Source organism: Artemia sp. Qi Xiang Cuo, chromosome 2 (genome assembly GCF_049724085.1).
Source record: "Artemia sp. Qi Xiang Cuo chromosome 2, ASM4972408v1, whole genome shotgun sequence".
In the NCBI taxonomy this organism is placed as follows: domain Eukaryota; kingdom Metazoa; phylum Arthropoda; class Branchiopoda; order Anostraca; family Artemiidae; genus Artemia; species Artemia sp. Qi Xiang Cuo.
In genome coordinates this window covers 25,119,296-25,136,170 of record NC_142795.1, presented here as the reverse complement: position 1 = coordinate 25,136,170, position 16,875 = coordinate 25,119,296, and the positions used below count along the sequence as shown (strand labels likewise).

Below are 16,875 nucleotides of genomic sequence, written 5' to 3'. Positions count from 1 at the left end.
AATGACTAAGGTTATGAAAATGAATCTTTTTGGGCATGGTGAGGAGGTTTTACTTTATCAGAGCATTATGTACATTCAAGGTTGTCAATTGAGTGTATCCAAGAACTCTCAAGAACGGCCAAGGAAATTAAGTTGAAAGTCTTAGGGGATGTTGAGGGCAACGAGGGATTAATATTTGTGTATACCCGAGATTGTAATACGACGGGGGTAATAATGGCTTCAGCTCTGTTGCAGCCCAAAGATTATTCAGATTTTAAATCCGTTCATTTGAATAATATGCCCTGCACCTATCCTTCCAAAGTTCTCTAGTATAACTGTTATGAAAATTTTATTGCTCAGTTTTGCCCAAAATATAAATAACAAGCCAGAATCTAGATTCTCATGGAAGAAAACAAAAAAAGCTGCACAAATATTTGTTTATAAACCACTAAAATTTTGTCAATTAAAGACGAACAAAGAAAAAAACTTACAAAAAAGAAGTTATAAATGGATCAAGTCAAATTCAAAACGAGCAAAAATTATCACAACTTTGCGCTTTACTGAAAAAGTAACATATTTAAAAATCTTTTCTTTTTTAGGATGTTAATAAATCCCAAATTGGTAAGACTTTCAGAAATGAATAATAGTGTATATATTAAACCATTAATATAAATTCACTGATTCTTTTCAGTAATATTGGTTATTATTATGGTTTTCTCTCTTTGTTGATGTTATGAGAAATAAGAACCTACAGCTAGATATAAAACTGTTTTCAGTAAAGCACAAATGACGTTTTGGAAGGCATAAAAGCTACTCCTCTTTGTAGTAGTTCCTGCTTGTTTTGAGTTTGACTTGATTATTCATTGTATCTGTTTGTCTTGGGTTTGCGTTCCTAAGTTGAACTATTATTTCACTTTATTTCTGCAGGTCTTTATTTTAATATAGTTCTTTTCTTTTCTTTAAAAAACTTCTTTTGCGGAAACTTTATTTTTAATTAATGATAAAATAGAACAATTCCCCAAGCTTTCAAGTCGAGTCTTTTGTTCCTGGCCTTTGCCTATTATTTTATTTTCCGTCCAATTAATGCGTTTCCGCAACTAATTAGTTGGGTGTGTTCGTTAGCTGACAATTTTATTTTCGGGTTCCATTGCAACTGAACCTTCGTGCAACTGAACCCTCGTGTAACTGAACGCTCGTGCAGGCATCAAGTTTAAACTTTCAGGGCATGTTGAGGGAATGTTGAAAAAGGCCGGGATACAACTGTCCCCCTCCCATGTCCTTTTCAGGTGCAATCTCCTCAAAGACGTCTTATCAAAATTAGTTATCTAAATTCACAAATTTCAAAGATTTTCAACACAGATGTTTATTACCAAACGTTCAGGAAAGGTCTGATTCATCTGAAAAAAGGAGAAATAATTCCACTTTAATGATTTGTGGCATCTGATTTTCTTCTTTTTTTGCAACAATAAAACGGAGCTTTTTTTAATGAATGATCTTGACAAGCATTTATATTATGACTTTAAAAAATAAGCAACTCCAATAAAGTTGAACATGTTAAGCTTCTAATTTATGTTTACCCCATGATATTGCCTCATATTTCTCAAATACTGAAAAACTAAGTTCAGGGGTTCATTTGCACGGGAGTTCAGCTGCACGAGGGTTCGGTTACACAGGGGCTCAGTTAAATGGGGTTGAGTTGCAAGATGGTTCAGGTGCACGGGGGTTCGGCTACAGGGGTTTAGTTGCTTGGGGTTCAGTTACATGGGGGTTGAGTTACACGCACACCCTACTTTCGCCGTCCCAACAAAATTTTTCAGCAATCAGTTGGACGGAGGAGAAAAATCCTTTTACGTCATACGTAATATCAGAGTTCTTGGCTAAGGATGCATTATCATTTGGCAATTTAAGGAAAAACCACCAAAAAATCAGACAACTGGAAGCCGGTTTTCCTGCGCTGTGTGAAAAAACATTTGTCTCATAGTTCCATTTGTTGATTTACCTTATGGATTGTTTGTAAAACGTCACTAAAAAAAAGAAAAAAGGTTGAAATTCAGCTCTGCTACACCGTCTACAGTCAAAGCCAAATTATAATCCGAAGCATCTCCCTTGTCCAAACTCAAAACTGAAAAGTCGAGGTTCCAAAACTTGTTCAATTTAAAAATAGTGCTGTCTATGGAGAAAATATTGTCCTCCCAAAAGCTAAATAGCTATGTTATTTATTAAAGGTTAAAGAGGTAAACATGTAAAATCAATATGGAGCAGAATCTGACTGTAATAAGACCAAAATGGCTTCAATGAGTCTTTAAACAATAATTTTGCTCATTTATAGGTAATGATCGATTAGCAGGAGAGGATGGACGAGATTCTCCCTTGGGCAGGAGTTTGGGGTTGATAAGCTCCAAAATTTAATTTAATTGAATATATTGTTGTTTAGATATTTCCTTGTTATTCTTATTTCCTATTAGTTGCGTTTAATTTAAAATGTTTAATGAAACTTAAAAGCTATCTGAAATTTTAGTATCAATTATTCCCCTCAATAAAACTTAATAGCTAATAGTTATTACGTAAGTACTATCGATCATTTTTCAGATGCTTTGAGCAATCTAAGGGTATTTAGTTGTGCAGTGAACCCCAATAAGACCGTTCATTAACCTTAATATGCCTCTAGACAGATTTACATGAGAATTAAATCTGACTACTTTCATTTCAGAGGAATTCCTAATGTACCCCCCCCCCCTATAATATAACACATAAAAGACTAGTTTATGGTGGGATAGTTACCGGAGTCATACTTCAATTTTATACTTTTTGACGGGAGTCAATTTTACTAATAAAAATTAAAAGGACTTCTACAAAAATAGCTTATAGGTCTTCCCACTTTAGCTGGCACAAAAAGCAACGCCGGTGTCTTTCCACTGCAAACTTTTTACTGATGGGGATCAATGGTTTTTCATGGACGATCCTACTACACAGCATTCCTCGCATGAGAATTGATTTCTGTTGTCTGTGTTTTCTAATGACGGGAAAGACACAACACCAAAGACCATGAGAGAGGTTGCTTTCACCCATTAGGACCTTGTGACCAAATTATACCAAAATGAAATGATTTTTTTCCATACAGATCTTGCATATAACTTCAAATAATAAAACCAAGTTTAAGAGTGTGAATGATATCTGTTCCCCTATTAGTTTATTTTATCTACTGTCTCAATAAACCGCTTTAATTGGTCTTCATAGGATTCTATATTTTTGTTGAACAGTAGGGCATTTATTGAGGCCAGCAGCAATTTGTCTTTTCCACATGTGGTAGTTCAAAGGACGTAAAGCTGAAAACATCAAATTACAGGTCTGACAGAACGAATAATGTTTGGTTGACGCTTACTGTAGGTTATTGTGGAACATTTTTATAATGCTTGCCACAAAACAAAAGTTCTGGTCTTTCAATTAATCTTATTACTTAAACCACTATAATGTACCTAATCTTACACAAATTAGACAGCCCCACCCAGCAGGCATAATTCACCCCCTCCTCGAACAACAAACATTATTCTTATGCACCCGAGAAAATACCTTGTTATGTTAATGAAGCAGTAAAATGTTAACAACTGAAATGGGCTCATTTCCACCCACAGATGGAGACTCAAAATCATGTCTCTCGAATGAAAAGGGGACAAAAGCAACCATATTTTGTCAGCATGTGCCTATTTCATGACAGCTTTTGACCTATAATCTATTCTTTGCTGAAATTCGTTTTGAGAATGTTTACAAAACATTTTAGTTTTATGTGTAATAATAATAATAAAAAAAAGAAAAACAAAGGTTCTTTAAGATAAGGAGAGGATACATTAATGGAATCTTAGCTGTTTATAGTCTACACCTGTTCTTGATGGTTTTGTAAACACAATTCTCATTTAGTACATTAAGCCCCCCATTCAACCAAAGGATTCTTCTAAACAGGCGATCTCAAATATCATTTTCTATTGAAATAGCCTACTTGCCGAAATTCAAATAGCGACTTTGCATAAAGCCTGGACATATGTTGCGTTTTTCAGATTAAAAATGACTTCATTATTCAACACGGGCGCGTTTTAAACCAACCTTCGATCAAGATTTTTGAACAAAAAATGATTAATAATATGAATAATAAGTGTCCAGAAATAAAGATAAATTTATGATTTTGGGAGACAGCTGCCACTGAGCCCTCCTCCGCCTTTGTGTACGTGCCTGGTTACAAGGCAAGGATTAATGAAATTTACAAGTTTTGGGTCAATTTTTTTCTATTAAAAAAAAAAAAAAAAATATACTAGAAATAATTACATTTTCTTTGAAAAATGCAGCTTATCGTTCGCGTGTATATGGTCTTCCGAAAAAAAAACAACAAAAAACACACACACAAAAAAAAAACGCAATATCTCTCCCATCCTTTAGTAGTTTCTATTAGACAAAATAGGGTGTCGTCAATCTCAACTCAACTTCAGTCATTTAACAAATAAAGGAAACTCATTTTTATTTCTTAAGGAAGCGAAAAGTATTCTGTCAAAGGAATGAATATACAATTTAACTTTTAAAGCAGGTACTACATTTCACGCTCCACTGACTGAATCAGCTGCATTTTCTGCTGTTTGAACATGTCAAGAGCTGGATTTCCCCTGAAAGACAAAGAAGCATAATAGGAACTAAACTTTAACCAAAAACACCAATGAAAAAGGGTATATATATATAAAGCAAATTAATAAAAAAATGGACCATAAGAGCCATTAGGCTTAGAAATCAATGGAGATGTCAGCCCTTTTATAATCTCGCCGACTCCTCTTTTTTTTTTTGGGGGGGGGGGGGGCAACGAGAAAAAAATTTACCAGCAAAATAGCATAAATAGAAATATAGGTTGCAATCCAGATAAATATTGTTCAACCCAAGTCAAACAGAGTTCTGTAAAAATCTTGTGATTCAAAATAGTACCTTCTAACATGAATGTCTACAACTGTATTGTCTGTTTTTCAATCTGGTTCAAATTTAAATATTTGTTGGTATTGCGGTGTTTAAGCACAAGAATGCACAGTAAAAACGCCCAACAAATCATAGGCAGCGCGTTAGCGCTGCCTAAGTAAAGAACGATGTGGGCACAATGTGTTTTTTTTTTTTTTTTTCTCCATACCCGGGCCCTTAGTATCGAATGTGTCGTCGTAGAAAATTCCAAAAGGGTTCATTCGATTGGAAATTGGAGTGGCTAGTGCCCTTTTTAATAGTCGAAAGTGATTGGAGGAAAACAAGCCCCCCTCCCACGCCCATAATTCCCCTAAACACATCCAATCAAAATTTTGAGATAGCCATTTTGTTCAGCGTAGTTGATTTCCAGATAGAAAATATGTTTTTGAGGAGGACACTCCCCCACAACCCTCAGGGCAAGTTATGCCTTGGGGGCATATAAGGTTTTTATAGGAGGTGTTGTCGTAGAAACTTCAAAACAGGCTCATTCGATTGGAAATTCGAATGGCTAGTACACTTTTTATTATTAAAAAGTGATTGGAGGGCACCTAGCCCCTCCCCCCTACGCCAATCATTCCCCCACAGACATCCAATTAAAATTTTCAGATAGCCATTTTGTTAAGCGTTGTTAGTTTCCAGATATAAAATATGTTTTAGAGGAGGACACTCCCCAAAAGCCCTCAGAGCAAGGGTTTTAAGTTGTGCCCTTGGGGCATATAAGGGTTTTAAAGAAGCCGTTGTCGTAGAAACTTCAAAACAGGCTCGTTAAATTAGAAATTCAATGAGCTAGTGCCCTAGTTAATAGTCGATAGGGATAGGAGGGCAACTAGCCCCCCCCACGCCCATGATTCCCCCGAACATATCGAATCAAAATTTTGAGATAGCCATTTTCTTCAACGTAGTTTTAAGTTCTAGAAAGTAGATTTTTGAGGATTACATTCCTATCACAGCCCTCATGACAAGGGTTGTAAGTTATGCCATGGGGGCATATAGTTTTTAAAGAACGCGTTGTCGTAGAAACTTCAAAAAGGGCTCATTCGATTGGAAATTGGAATGACTAGTGTCCTTTTTAATAGTCGAAAGTGTTTGGAAGGCGACTAACACCCCTTCCACGCCCACCATATCCCCAAACACATCCAATATAAACTTTGAGATAGACAGTTTTTCCATGCCGTTAAACTTCAGGAAATTATACCTTTGAGCAGGACACTCCCCCACAGTTTTCAGAGCAAAGGTAATAATTTATGCTCTGGGGGCATATAAGTTTTTATTGAAACTTTTGTCGTAGAAACTTGAAAAAGGGCTCATTCGATTGAAATTCAAAGGTCTAGTGCCCTTTTTAATAGTCGAAAGTGATTTGAGGGCAACTAGCCCCCCTCCCTCGCCCACCTTTTCCCCAAACACATCCAATCAAAATTTTTAGATAGCCATTTTATTCAGTGTTTTGGATTTCAAGATAGAAATTATGTTTTTGAGCCCTCAGGGCAAGGGTTGTAAGTTATTCCCTGGGGGCATATAAGGCTTTTACTGAACGCGTCGTCGTAGAAACTTCAAAATGACTCATTCTATTGGAAATTGAAATGGCTAGTGCTCTTTTTAATAGTCGAAAGAGATTGGAAGGTAACAAACACACCGTCCATGGCCACCATTTTCTAAAACATTTCCGATCAAAACTTCTTGATAGCGTTTCTATTCCACTATGTTTAAAGTTAAAGAAAATGTACTTTTGATCAAAAAATTCTCCCCGAAGTTTTTAGGAACAGGTTATAAGTTGTTCCCTGGGGGCATATAAGGTTTTTTATTGAAATGGGCAACTACCCCCCCCCCCATCTCACGCCCACCATTTCAAAAAATTGAAAAACTAAAACGATCAAGCATGTGCCCTTTAGATTATCCTGTTCCACTGACTAAAGCTTTCAGGGATTACCTCTCAAAACCCCTAGCCATCCTGTTTAACTAAATTACCAAATATGGACAGGTCTATCGGTTTTGTAAGCATAATTTTATGACCCCAATCGAAAATAAAAATGGAATGCCTGGCTTTGATGGCATTCGTCCTATTATTCTCACCTCAATTTTTTCAAAATTGTATGAAAGTTTTCTCGCAGACTGGTTTAAGATGAAAATCCTCCCCCTCATTGATCTTAGACAGTTTGGTAATCTCAAATCCACGTCAACCTCTCATTACCTGATCCATCTTGTTGATACCATGGGTAAATTACTTGAAAAACCTAACACTTCGCTTAATCTGATTTCTATTTTTCTTCAAAAAGCTTTTGTATTTATTAACCACAATTTACTCATAGGTAAACTTATAAAGGAATTCTACATTGCAACTTTCCTGGTTAAGCCTGTTGACTCTTTTCTCTCTAATATATCTCAAGCAGTAGAATATCTAAATTGTGTCTCAGAGCATCTTTCCAAATATAATAACATTGCTTAAGGGAATCGTTTAGACCCTCCCCTTTTTCCTCGTATAATTAAAACCCTTTCATCCTTTTATGAAAATAGATCGAAATTTTTCGATGACTTGACAGTTTTAGAGATATTTCATAAAAACATCTTTAGCAGCCCAATGGGCATACTCCAAGATATTGCCTGTTAGGCCACTTCCCTTGACATGAGAGCTAATCTTTGTAAATCCGCAATAGTCTCAGTAGGTTTCCTTAAATCCCCTCCCCTTTTTCTTGCTCCTATTTCTCCTGAAACCTCTGTCACATCTCTCAAACTCCTTGGTGTTACAATTTCTTTCAATTTGAAATGGGATGCCCATATAAATAATATCCTACGACAAGCAAACTCCTCACTTTCCCTCCTTAAACTTTTAAACAAATTCAGTTGCCCCCAATCACATTTACTACAAGTATACATTTCTTTTGTGCGTCCCATATTAGAGTATGCTTGTCCTGTGTGGCACCCTGGCCTCTCAACTGAAGCAACACAAAAAATTGACAATGCCAAAAGAGAGCTTTAAGAATTATTTTTAAAGAGGGCAAGATACCATATTTGCATTTGTTAAATATTTCAAAACTAGAGACCCTCGAGAGACGAAGAAATGATTTGTGCCTCCGTTTTGGTAAGTTGGCACTTTTGAACCCCCGTACTGCGAACCTTTTCCCTGAATACCATGTACCTGACAGAAATCGTCCTCCGCGAACTGTTTCCCAGCCTATCCCCACCTTATCTCCCATTCTTTCTACTACCTTGCGGTATAAGAAATCTTTTATCCCTTTTTTTTACTGATATAATAAATAGTTGTTAATTTGTACATAAATTTTATCTTATCTCTTACATGATAAAAGAAACAGCTCGTTTTTCTTTTTACTCTTTTTTTTCCTTATCCCCTTTTTATGTTGTTTTTTAAACATCTGTTAATGTATATATTATTTATTTTTTCAGTTTTATCAGTTTTTATCTTTTTAACTAGTTGCCATTTTGCAGTTTTTAATATAAGTGACAAAGGAATAATATAGCATTCCGATATTTATTCATTTATTTATTTTTATCTTTTTGCATTCGTTGCCAATTTTTTGGTTGTTGTGCTTTTGTTATGATTTTCTTGTTTGTTTGTTTTTTTATCGACTTCGGAATTCAAATTCGGCCCTTCGGGACTTGTGATAGTAATTCCTCGAAATAAATATCTATCTATCTATCTATCTAAACACATCCAATCAAAATTTTGAGATATCCATTTTTTTCAACGTAGTCGGAAATTCTGGAAATTAGGTCTTTTAGGATAAAAACCCCATCAGAACTTTCAGTGCAAGGGTTGTAATTTGTGCCCTGGGGGCATATAAGGTTTATATAGAAAGTTATTGTAGAAATTTCAAAAGGGGCTCATTTGATTGGAAATTGCAATCAAAGCTTAGAGATAGCCATTTTGTTCAACGTAGTTGAAAGTTCTGGAAGTTATGTATTTAAGGATGGCAAAACCCCGAGAGTCCCCAGGGCAAAGGTTGTAAGTTATGTCCAGGGGGCATGTAAGGTTTTTAATGATAGAGTTGCCGTAAAAACTTCAAAAGGGGCTCATTCAATTGGAAATTGAGAGGGATAGTGTCCTTTTTAATAGTTGAAAGTGATTGGACGGTAACTAACCCCTGTCTCACGCCCACCATTCTCCCAAACACATCCAATCAAAATTTTCAGATAGCCATTTTGTTCAGCGTAGTAGAAAGTTCTCGAACTAAGGTCTGTGAGGATGACAACCCCCCCCCCCCACCCAGCCCTCAAGGTGAGGGTTGCAATTTATACCTTGTGAGCATATAAGGTTTTTATTGAAAGCGTCGTTGTAGAAACTTCAAAAGGGCTTATTTGATTGGATATTAAAAGGGTTATTGCCTTTTTTAATAATTGAAAGTGATTGGAGAAAGACTAACGCCCCTCTCACGCCCACCATTTTCCCAGACACATCCAATCAAAATTTTGAGATAACCATTTTGTGTAACGTAGTTGAAAGTTCTGGAAATTAGGTCTTAGAGGATAACAACCACCCTCACAGCCCTTAGGGTAAGATTTATAATTTGTGCCCTGGGGACATATAAGATGTTTATAGGAAGTGTTGTCGTAGAAAGTTGAAAAAGGCTCATTCGATTGGAATTCAAAAGGCCTAGTGCCCTTTTTAGTAGTCGAAAGTAATTGGAAGGCTTGACATTTTTATAGTAAAGATCGATGTGGATATAATGTATTATTTTTTTGTTGTTGTTTAGACCAGGGCACTTTGTATCAAAGTGCCCTGGAGTTGTCGTAGGAACTTCGAAAAGGGCTCATTCGATTGAAAATAGAAAGGGCTGATGCCCTTTTTAATAGTCTAAAGTATTGTTGATTGTAGGGAAACTAATCCCCCTCCCACGTCCTCCCACCCAATTTACTTTTTTAAAAATATAAATGTTGCCATAAGATTAAATCAAAATGCACTGTCTTAATGCTAATTCCCAATAAGGCATCTCAACAGTATCCCAAGAACGACTGAGGGTATTATGTTCAAACTTTTGGGGCTGCTTCTGCTCTTAAAATTTAACCAAATCAAAATAGCGTAAGTGTATCCAAGCTATCAAAGAAAGTAAACACATTTTTTTGCGAATGGTATCAAGTCTTCCATTTCAGGTCAACTAGAGGAGGTATGAAACTAAATTAAACACTACTATTTATCCCCAGATTTTTAAGAGGGTGCCTATTGTTTAAAATTGCTGAGATTTCTCCTTCACCACACAGATAGCAGGCCGATCCGTAAATTCTAAAAAAAAACGAAAAGATCTGAACTGTAATCTTCTTTTTTCCTGAAAAGACCATGTCAGTATAAAACGAACAGAAATTAATTAAAAAAAGTTTTTCCACAAAATGAGTTTTTCAAAGAAAAGTACAGAACCCCATTAAACCAAAAATTAGCAAAAATAAAATAAAATAATCTACCAAGCGTGAAAGTACCAAAAACCAGCATCGATAAATAAATGAAACCCAAAACGAGCAGAAATTACAATAAATAGCCGAATCAAACTCAAAACGAGCAGAAATTAACATAAGTTGGGCTCAAAACCCCTATGCCTTCCCAAGGCCAGAACATAATTTACACTTTACTGAAAAAATACAAATGAATGTGCATTGTCAGTGTAATATACATTTATTGATATTTAGTAATCAAAATCTTAATATTATTTGATTTATTAAAGTTATAAAAGTAAAAATATTTATATTTTTTCAGTAAAGGGCGAATTATGTTCTGGCCTTGGGAAGGCATAAGGGTTTTGAGCCCAACTTATGTTAATTTCTGCTCATTTTGAGTTTGACTCGGTTATTTATTGTAATTTCTACTCGTTTCATGTTTTATTTATTTATCGATGCTGATTTGTTGTAGTTTCACGCTTGGTAGATTATTTGATTTGATTTTTGAACATTTTTTGTTTAATGGAGTTCTTTACTTTTCTTTGCAAAACTTATTTTGTGGAAAGTTTTTTTAATTAATAAGAAAGAAAAGTAGATTGGAACACTAAAATCAAAATACACATAAAACACAAAAACGAAATACATTTTTATAACTGTTACTTGATGTTCTTTATGAATTTACGTTAATTAGATAATGTTTATGTATCATTTAAGTATTAAATCAAATTAAAATCTCAATTAAAGAACTGAACTATAAAGGAGGGTACTTGTGATAAAATTAAGGTCCTTCAAAAGAAGTCATCAGAAAAGAAAGCCAGTACTTAGTTTTAGTAGAAATGGAGGATGTATAAGCTCATATGCAGCTATAGATTACCACGAATCATTCGTTGGGATTAAGCGATGTTTTAACCAGTCCTTTACCTTGTCACCATTGGACTTCTTTAAATTTAAATTCTCTGCGAAAACATACGCAAAATATTAATTCAATAGGCGTCCAAAATAGCAACCGAAAACAAAACTACACAGAAGAATACAAAAGATCGAAAGAAGGGGATAGCTTATTTTTGAAGAGGCTAAAACCGCAGCAATCAATTGTGTTTTTACAGGAGGAATTTTTTGTTTCAGTAGGAATGGAATGCAAGCTTCTTCAAGTTACTCAATACAGGACCTCAAATGTCAGCTATACTAGCTTTACTATCATTTCTGGACTTCTATTTTTAAGATTTAGGGTTAACTACTAACATTTTAAGTCGGATAAGAGAGTGAACCGGATAAGAGAGATTTATAAAAATGGGCAAATTCAAGGGCGGAAATATTATGAGCATCTCCAAAATTTTTCTTTTTCAGGCAAACTTCAACAGTGTCATAGTCCTTTCATTACATTTTAGTTTAGGGACCTCAAAGTTAGTCTATATAGAAGATACAGGAAGATGCAAGGGATCTCGAAATGGCAGGGCATTAACCATGTTGGAACTCGTCCTTCACTTTATTGACTAAGGGAAAAACTATTGTTTATGAACGGAAATGAACCAGATCAATGTACTTTTCAGTTTTTTTCCTATGCAAAATCGTAATCCTGCTATAAAAGGTAACTTGAGATGGACAAGCTATGTATCCTTCAATTCCTCAGTGATAACTTTTTTTTGTCCCGGGACACCCGTTCAGCATTGATTTTTCGGCAAGTTGAACTTGGGCTAAAAAGCAAGAAAAAAAGCGCTGATTCTTCAGACAAGTTTGCCCTTGGGAGATTTGACAAAAACTTTGTTTTACATTTTCACTCAGTGTTACCTGGCCTGGGAGAATACTAAATCTTTTAGGGAAAAATTTACTAAATCGCATCTCTGTTTTTACTAAATGTTCAAAAAATGCACCACCAAACATCGATTTTTACTATAGGAAGATCATCAATAGGATTTTCACGGTATTTTTTTCCCTTTTATCTTCTTTTTTTCTCTTTTCTTTCGTTTTCATAGTATAATTGAAAATTCCGGAAACCTATAAGTTCAAGAATTCTTTTTTTTATTATTTGGATGTTCTACTGGATAGGCTTCATATTCCAGATGCGGTGTATCCAAGACGCCAAACAATAGTCTGTAATCTTAGATTCTGGAAATTCTGCTGGTGAAGCCCGGCTTTAAATTTATCAATGGTCTTCAGGTCATAAAATTCAGATATACTGAAAAAATCTGAGAGTCTGGGAAAATTTTCTGAAAGCAAATTAAGCCGGCATACCAGTCCTAATTTTAAATAGTTTGCCTTTCAAAGCGAGTATCAAGAAGAAGCCGAGAGAAAAGTAGAGAAATTTAAGCGCTAGCGTTGACGCGAAATCGCTAAAATGAGAGCAATAGTAGCCATTATATCTAACATAATCAAAATCAGATTTTGGAATGAATGGACCCTAATTTTTCCCCCTGAATTTATGAAAAATAAGAAAAGTTTTGTTTACTATAATTCATGACTTTTGTCTAGATTTCGGGAAATTTACTAGATCCTCTAAATTTACTAGATATTTTTTTTCACAAGATTTAGTAAAATCCTACTGACGGTGGCAACCCTGTTTTCACTTCTAAAGTAGATTTTGTTTTATTTATTATTGTATCCAGTATAGCGCGAAAAAAAAGCCGAATATATAACAGTAGTACAGATAAAACACACCCTACCAAAACATAATAAACACCAGTGATGTTAAGCTTCATAAAATGACGTCAATTGGGTAGGGAAGAGGGGAGTTTACCCCATTAGTTTTGGGAAAATACGGTTTTTGTATTTTAATTGAAAAATGTCCCTTTCTTAAAATTTTAATCAAAAAAAAAAAAAAAAAAAAAAACTAAGAACGAAAAATTTTCACCCTCTACATTTTCGTAGACTGACACTACAGGCCCAATGGGGTGCAATTAAAATTATATATATATACATTTTTTATTGACATTCAATATCATATATTTTATCTATAGCATACATTAATGACATTTGTACAAGAACGTTTCACAAACTATTTTTTCATTCTTCTTGAATTAAAATTTGTATAAAAATGAAAGTAGTTTGTATCGTTAGATAAATATAAAATGTGATTTATTTAAATAACTATTAATTTTTCCTTGCATGTTCTTCAAAGCTCAATTAACAGTAATGTTTGTTATTGCCTTAATCCTAAAATGGCAGGTAACAACAAATTTAACCACTCAAACATTTATCGTACATAAGCGAGGCTAATATTGTACTCTATCCTGCACGTATAGTGATGTAACCCATCAATAATATTTGTTGTCTGTTGTGTTGGAATGAAAAGAATAGCAAATAATCGAGTGTTCGATCACGTCCCTTAAGGGCTTAAATAAAACAAAAATATGTTTTTTCAAATGAAAGTAAGGAGCAACATTAAAACTCAAAACGAATAGAAATTATTTTGTGCATGAGGGGGCTGCCCCAAAAGTCGAAATTTAGTGTGAAGAGAGAGGTTGAGGAGGGAGCAGCCCCTCTCACATAAGAAATAATTTCTGTTCGTTTATAAAGTTTTAATGCTGATCCTTACTTTCAGTTGTGTTCATTATTTAGTTTCTGACCGTTTTTCAAATCATGCCATGATACTACCACCACCCCCAAATAAACTTTTTCCTTGGACAATTTTACCGGAAACTTCCCTCCACACTGATAATTTTCCCCGTATAACCCCCCCCCCCCCTCATCCACAAAAAAGAAAAAGTTTCCATATATTTCCAAATAACAAATGTAAAAAATGGACAAATAGCGTAACTTACAGCCCTTTCCCCATGGACTATGGGGGGGGGGGTCGTGTCATCCCTAAAGGCATAGTTATGGTAACTTTCAACTTTGTTGAATCAAATGGATATCTCAAGTTTTGATCGGATGTTTTTTGGAAAAGAGACGTAGGAGGGAGGAGGGGTAGTTACCATCCAATTTTTTTGGTCATTTAAAAAGGAACTAGAACTAGAATTTTTGGTGAGGAAGGGGAGTTCCAGATATCTCCGTACGAGAAAGAAATCTTTATATAAATCTGACAAGAATATGACCAGCCTTATGGACGTAGGCATGGATGAGGGGAGAGAGGGACCAGATACCTCTTAAATCCAAACTTTACTTGGACCTTTTCTTTATACAGCCCCCCCCCCCAAAAAAAAAAGAAAATCAAACGTGCCTGAATAGCCTATATTAAATTTTACTGTTTTTTTTTGTTCTCCCATGTTTTTTTTTTTGCTTCAGTCCTTGCTTGTAGTCAAAGAAGTTACCCAGATGGGAATAAATCAGACTGTCTCAATAAATGATAAAGCTTATATAAAAAAGTAAACATATTTTTACTAAATATACACTGTTGATGTATGCATTTTTTTTTATCACTTGTGCGTATCACTTTGTGAGAACCAAGGAATTGTAGCAGCTTTAGTGACTAGTGAAGACAATGCACAAGCCACAACAGGCAGCGACATACAAGGATCTTCAATCAATTCAGGAACTACTGATCAGCTGTTGAAAATAAGGGATGATGTAATGGTAAAGCAAGGTGACAATGTCAAAGAAAATATTGTTTCAGAGGAAGAACCGCAGAGACAAGAAAGGACAGCGAAGAAGAGGAAAAACGACAGAGAGGAATCTAGCCTGGCAGGCGTGAAGGTGGAATTAATAGAAAATGGTGAGGCTAAACAGATTAAAATGCATGATGATCCAAACATGGAATTGGCAAAAAAGTTTGCTCTACAGAACCGGCCTATTTGACAAATATATGGCAGTCAGAAATGGAAGGTGCATATCATCAAACGATGCAGAATTTAAAACTTGCGGAACTCAACTGGGTAAAATCATTCCAAAAGGCGAACAGGGACACTTCCAAAGAGGCAATTACGAATGACCTGACAAGAGAATTTTTTTTAATTAATTAATAATTTTGATTAATAAAAATTAACTGGAGTTAAAGTATGCAGCAGATAAAAACAAAGAAACAAACGACACAGGAAAAGAGTATCTTATCCAGTCCACAAAGATGCCAAGAAAATTATGGACGCTCCTACGACTGCTAATAAAAAAAGAGATCGTCCTATTCATGCAGAAGCGACTCAAACAGAATCATAGCCGATACCTCCTGGTGCTCAGGATGAAGAAAATGGTTGTCTAGGTCCTCAAAAGCAGATGTTACAAGTCTTCCAGCTCACAAGAGACATTTACAGACAACAAAGACAGTGTTCATTACGAAAAATGTCAAAATTAAATATGATCTTGCTTTAAATACTATTTAAGAGAAAAGCTAGGGAATAGTATACCGACACAAAAACACTTTGGTAAAGCACAAGGAGGGAGGAGCGATAATGCAGTCTCCTTCTAATGGAGAAGAAACTCCTACTCAAGGACTGGGGTTAGGCGCCACCTGTGAAAATTCATGTGTTTCTAAATTTTCCGGAAATAAGCCAAGTCAAAATAATGTACGCGAGGGGTTACTTGTTATTATTGACAGTTGTAAATCAGCTCCAGGTAATAAACAGCTGACCATTTGTGGAGCAGCTACATTAGTTATCCTAACAGCTCTGGTTTGCAAGAAAATTCGAAGCTTTTTCGCAGGCAAATACCCACAAAACTTGATATTTGGTATTTGGAAAACAGGGAAGGAGTGATCGGATGGAGTTGAAATTTAGAGGATAATCTCCCAGGCCCCAGGAAAGCTTGTCTTCTAAATTTCAGCCCGATCAGACGACAGTAAAAGGGGACTGTGCTGGGAAAATTTAACATGGGCTCTTATCGAAAAACGAGGTTTTTCGTAAATGTAAATTCGGGGGTTAATATTTTCGGTCTGAAAATATCAAAAGACCCTAACAGGTCGAATTCCGCTTCGAATGAGTCCTCATTCACCCGGATCCGTTGCCAACTGTGGCCTGTAGGCGTGGCTAATAAAAAAAAAAGAGAAATGAACATTAAGGGGCTCTATTTGGTTTTTGGAAACCAGGGACGGAGGCATTGAATTTAGCTTTAACTAAAAGAATGCACTCCTAGGTTCGAAGACAGCTCAACCTCCGAATGTCAGTCCGATTAAATACCGTTAAAGAGGAGTTGTGGTGGGAGGGTCGAAAATGTCGGCCCACTTTACCCCATGAAAATAAAATCGGAGGAGGATGAAATTTTGCAGGTTTCTGAGTTTGAGCTTGGGCTACAAAATGCGATCACCGACGTCTCTCTGCGATCTCTAGGACCGGAAATCGCTTAACATTGTGGTGGGTCGCCTCTTTAAAGAGGCACAAGTGTGCCTCCTTGATTCATTCCTGAAAGTCTGCGCAATTTTGTATTTCTAAAAGTTAAAAAAGAGAAAACGTTTAAAATTGCTTGTAATAATTTCGCGGTCCAGGCCTCCGTCAGGATTTATGAGACTTCCAAGATACTTAAATTCTGCAACTTCCTCTAGCTCATCAGAACCAGAATTCAGTGGCTAGCCCGGCGTAGTATTGACGTTGTTGTTTTCCAAGGTGTTGGCACCACGTGCTGCCACTTTGGAAAATTTACCTTGGAAATTTAGATTTTGTCCGCATTTGT

At 35.6% G+C, this 16,875-nt stretch overlaps 1 protein-coding gene across 1 annotated transcript in view; it reads right to left on the bottom strand.

The window, feature by feature from the left end:
- Window positions 1-4,469: 4,469 nt before the first annotated feature.
- Window positions 4,470-16,875, bottom strand: part of RanGAP (Ran GTPase activating protein) — a 106,335-nt gene continuing 93,929 nt past the window's right edge. The window contains exon 10 of the mRNA XM_089108028.1: window positions 4,470-4,628. Coding sequence (XP_088964154.1) covers window positions 4,556-4,628 — 73 coding nt within the window. The 3' untranslated portion in view covers window positions 4,470-4,555. The remainder of the gene's footprint in view (window positions 4,629-16,875) is intronic.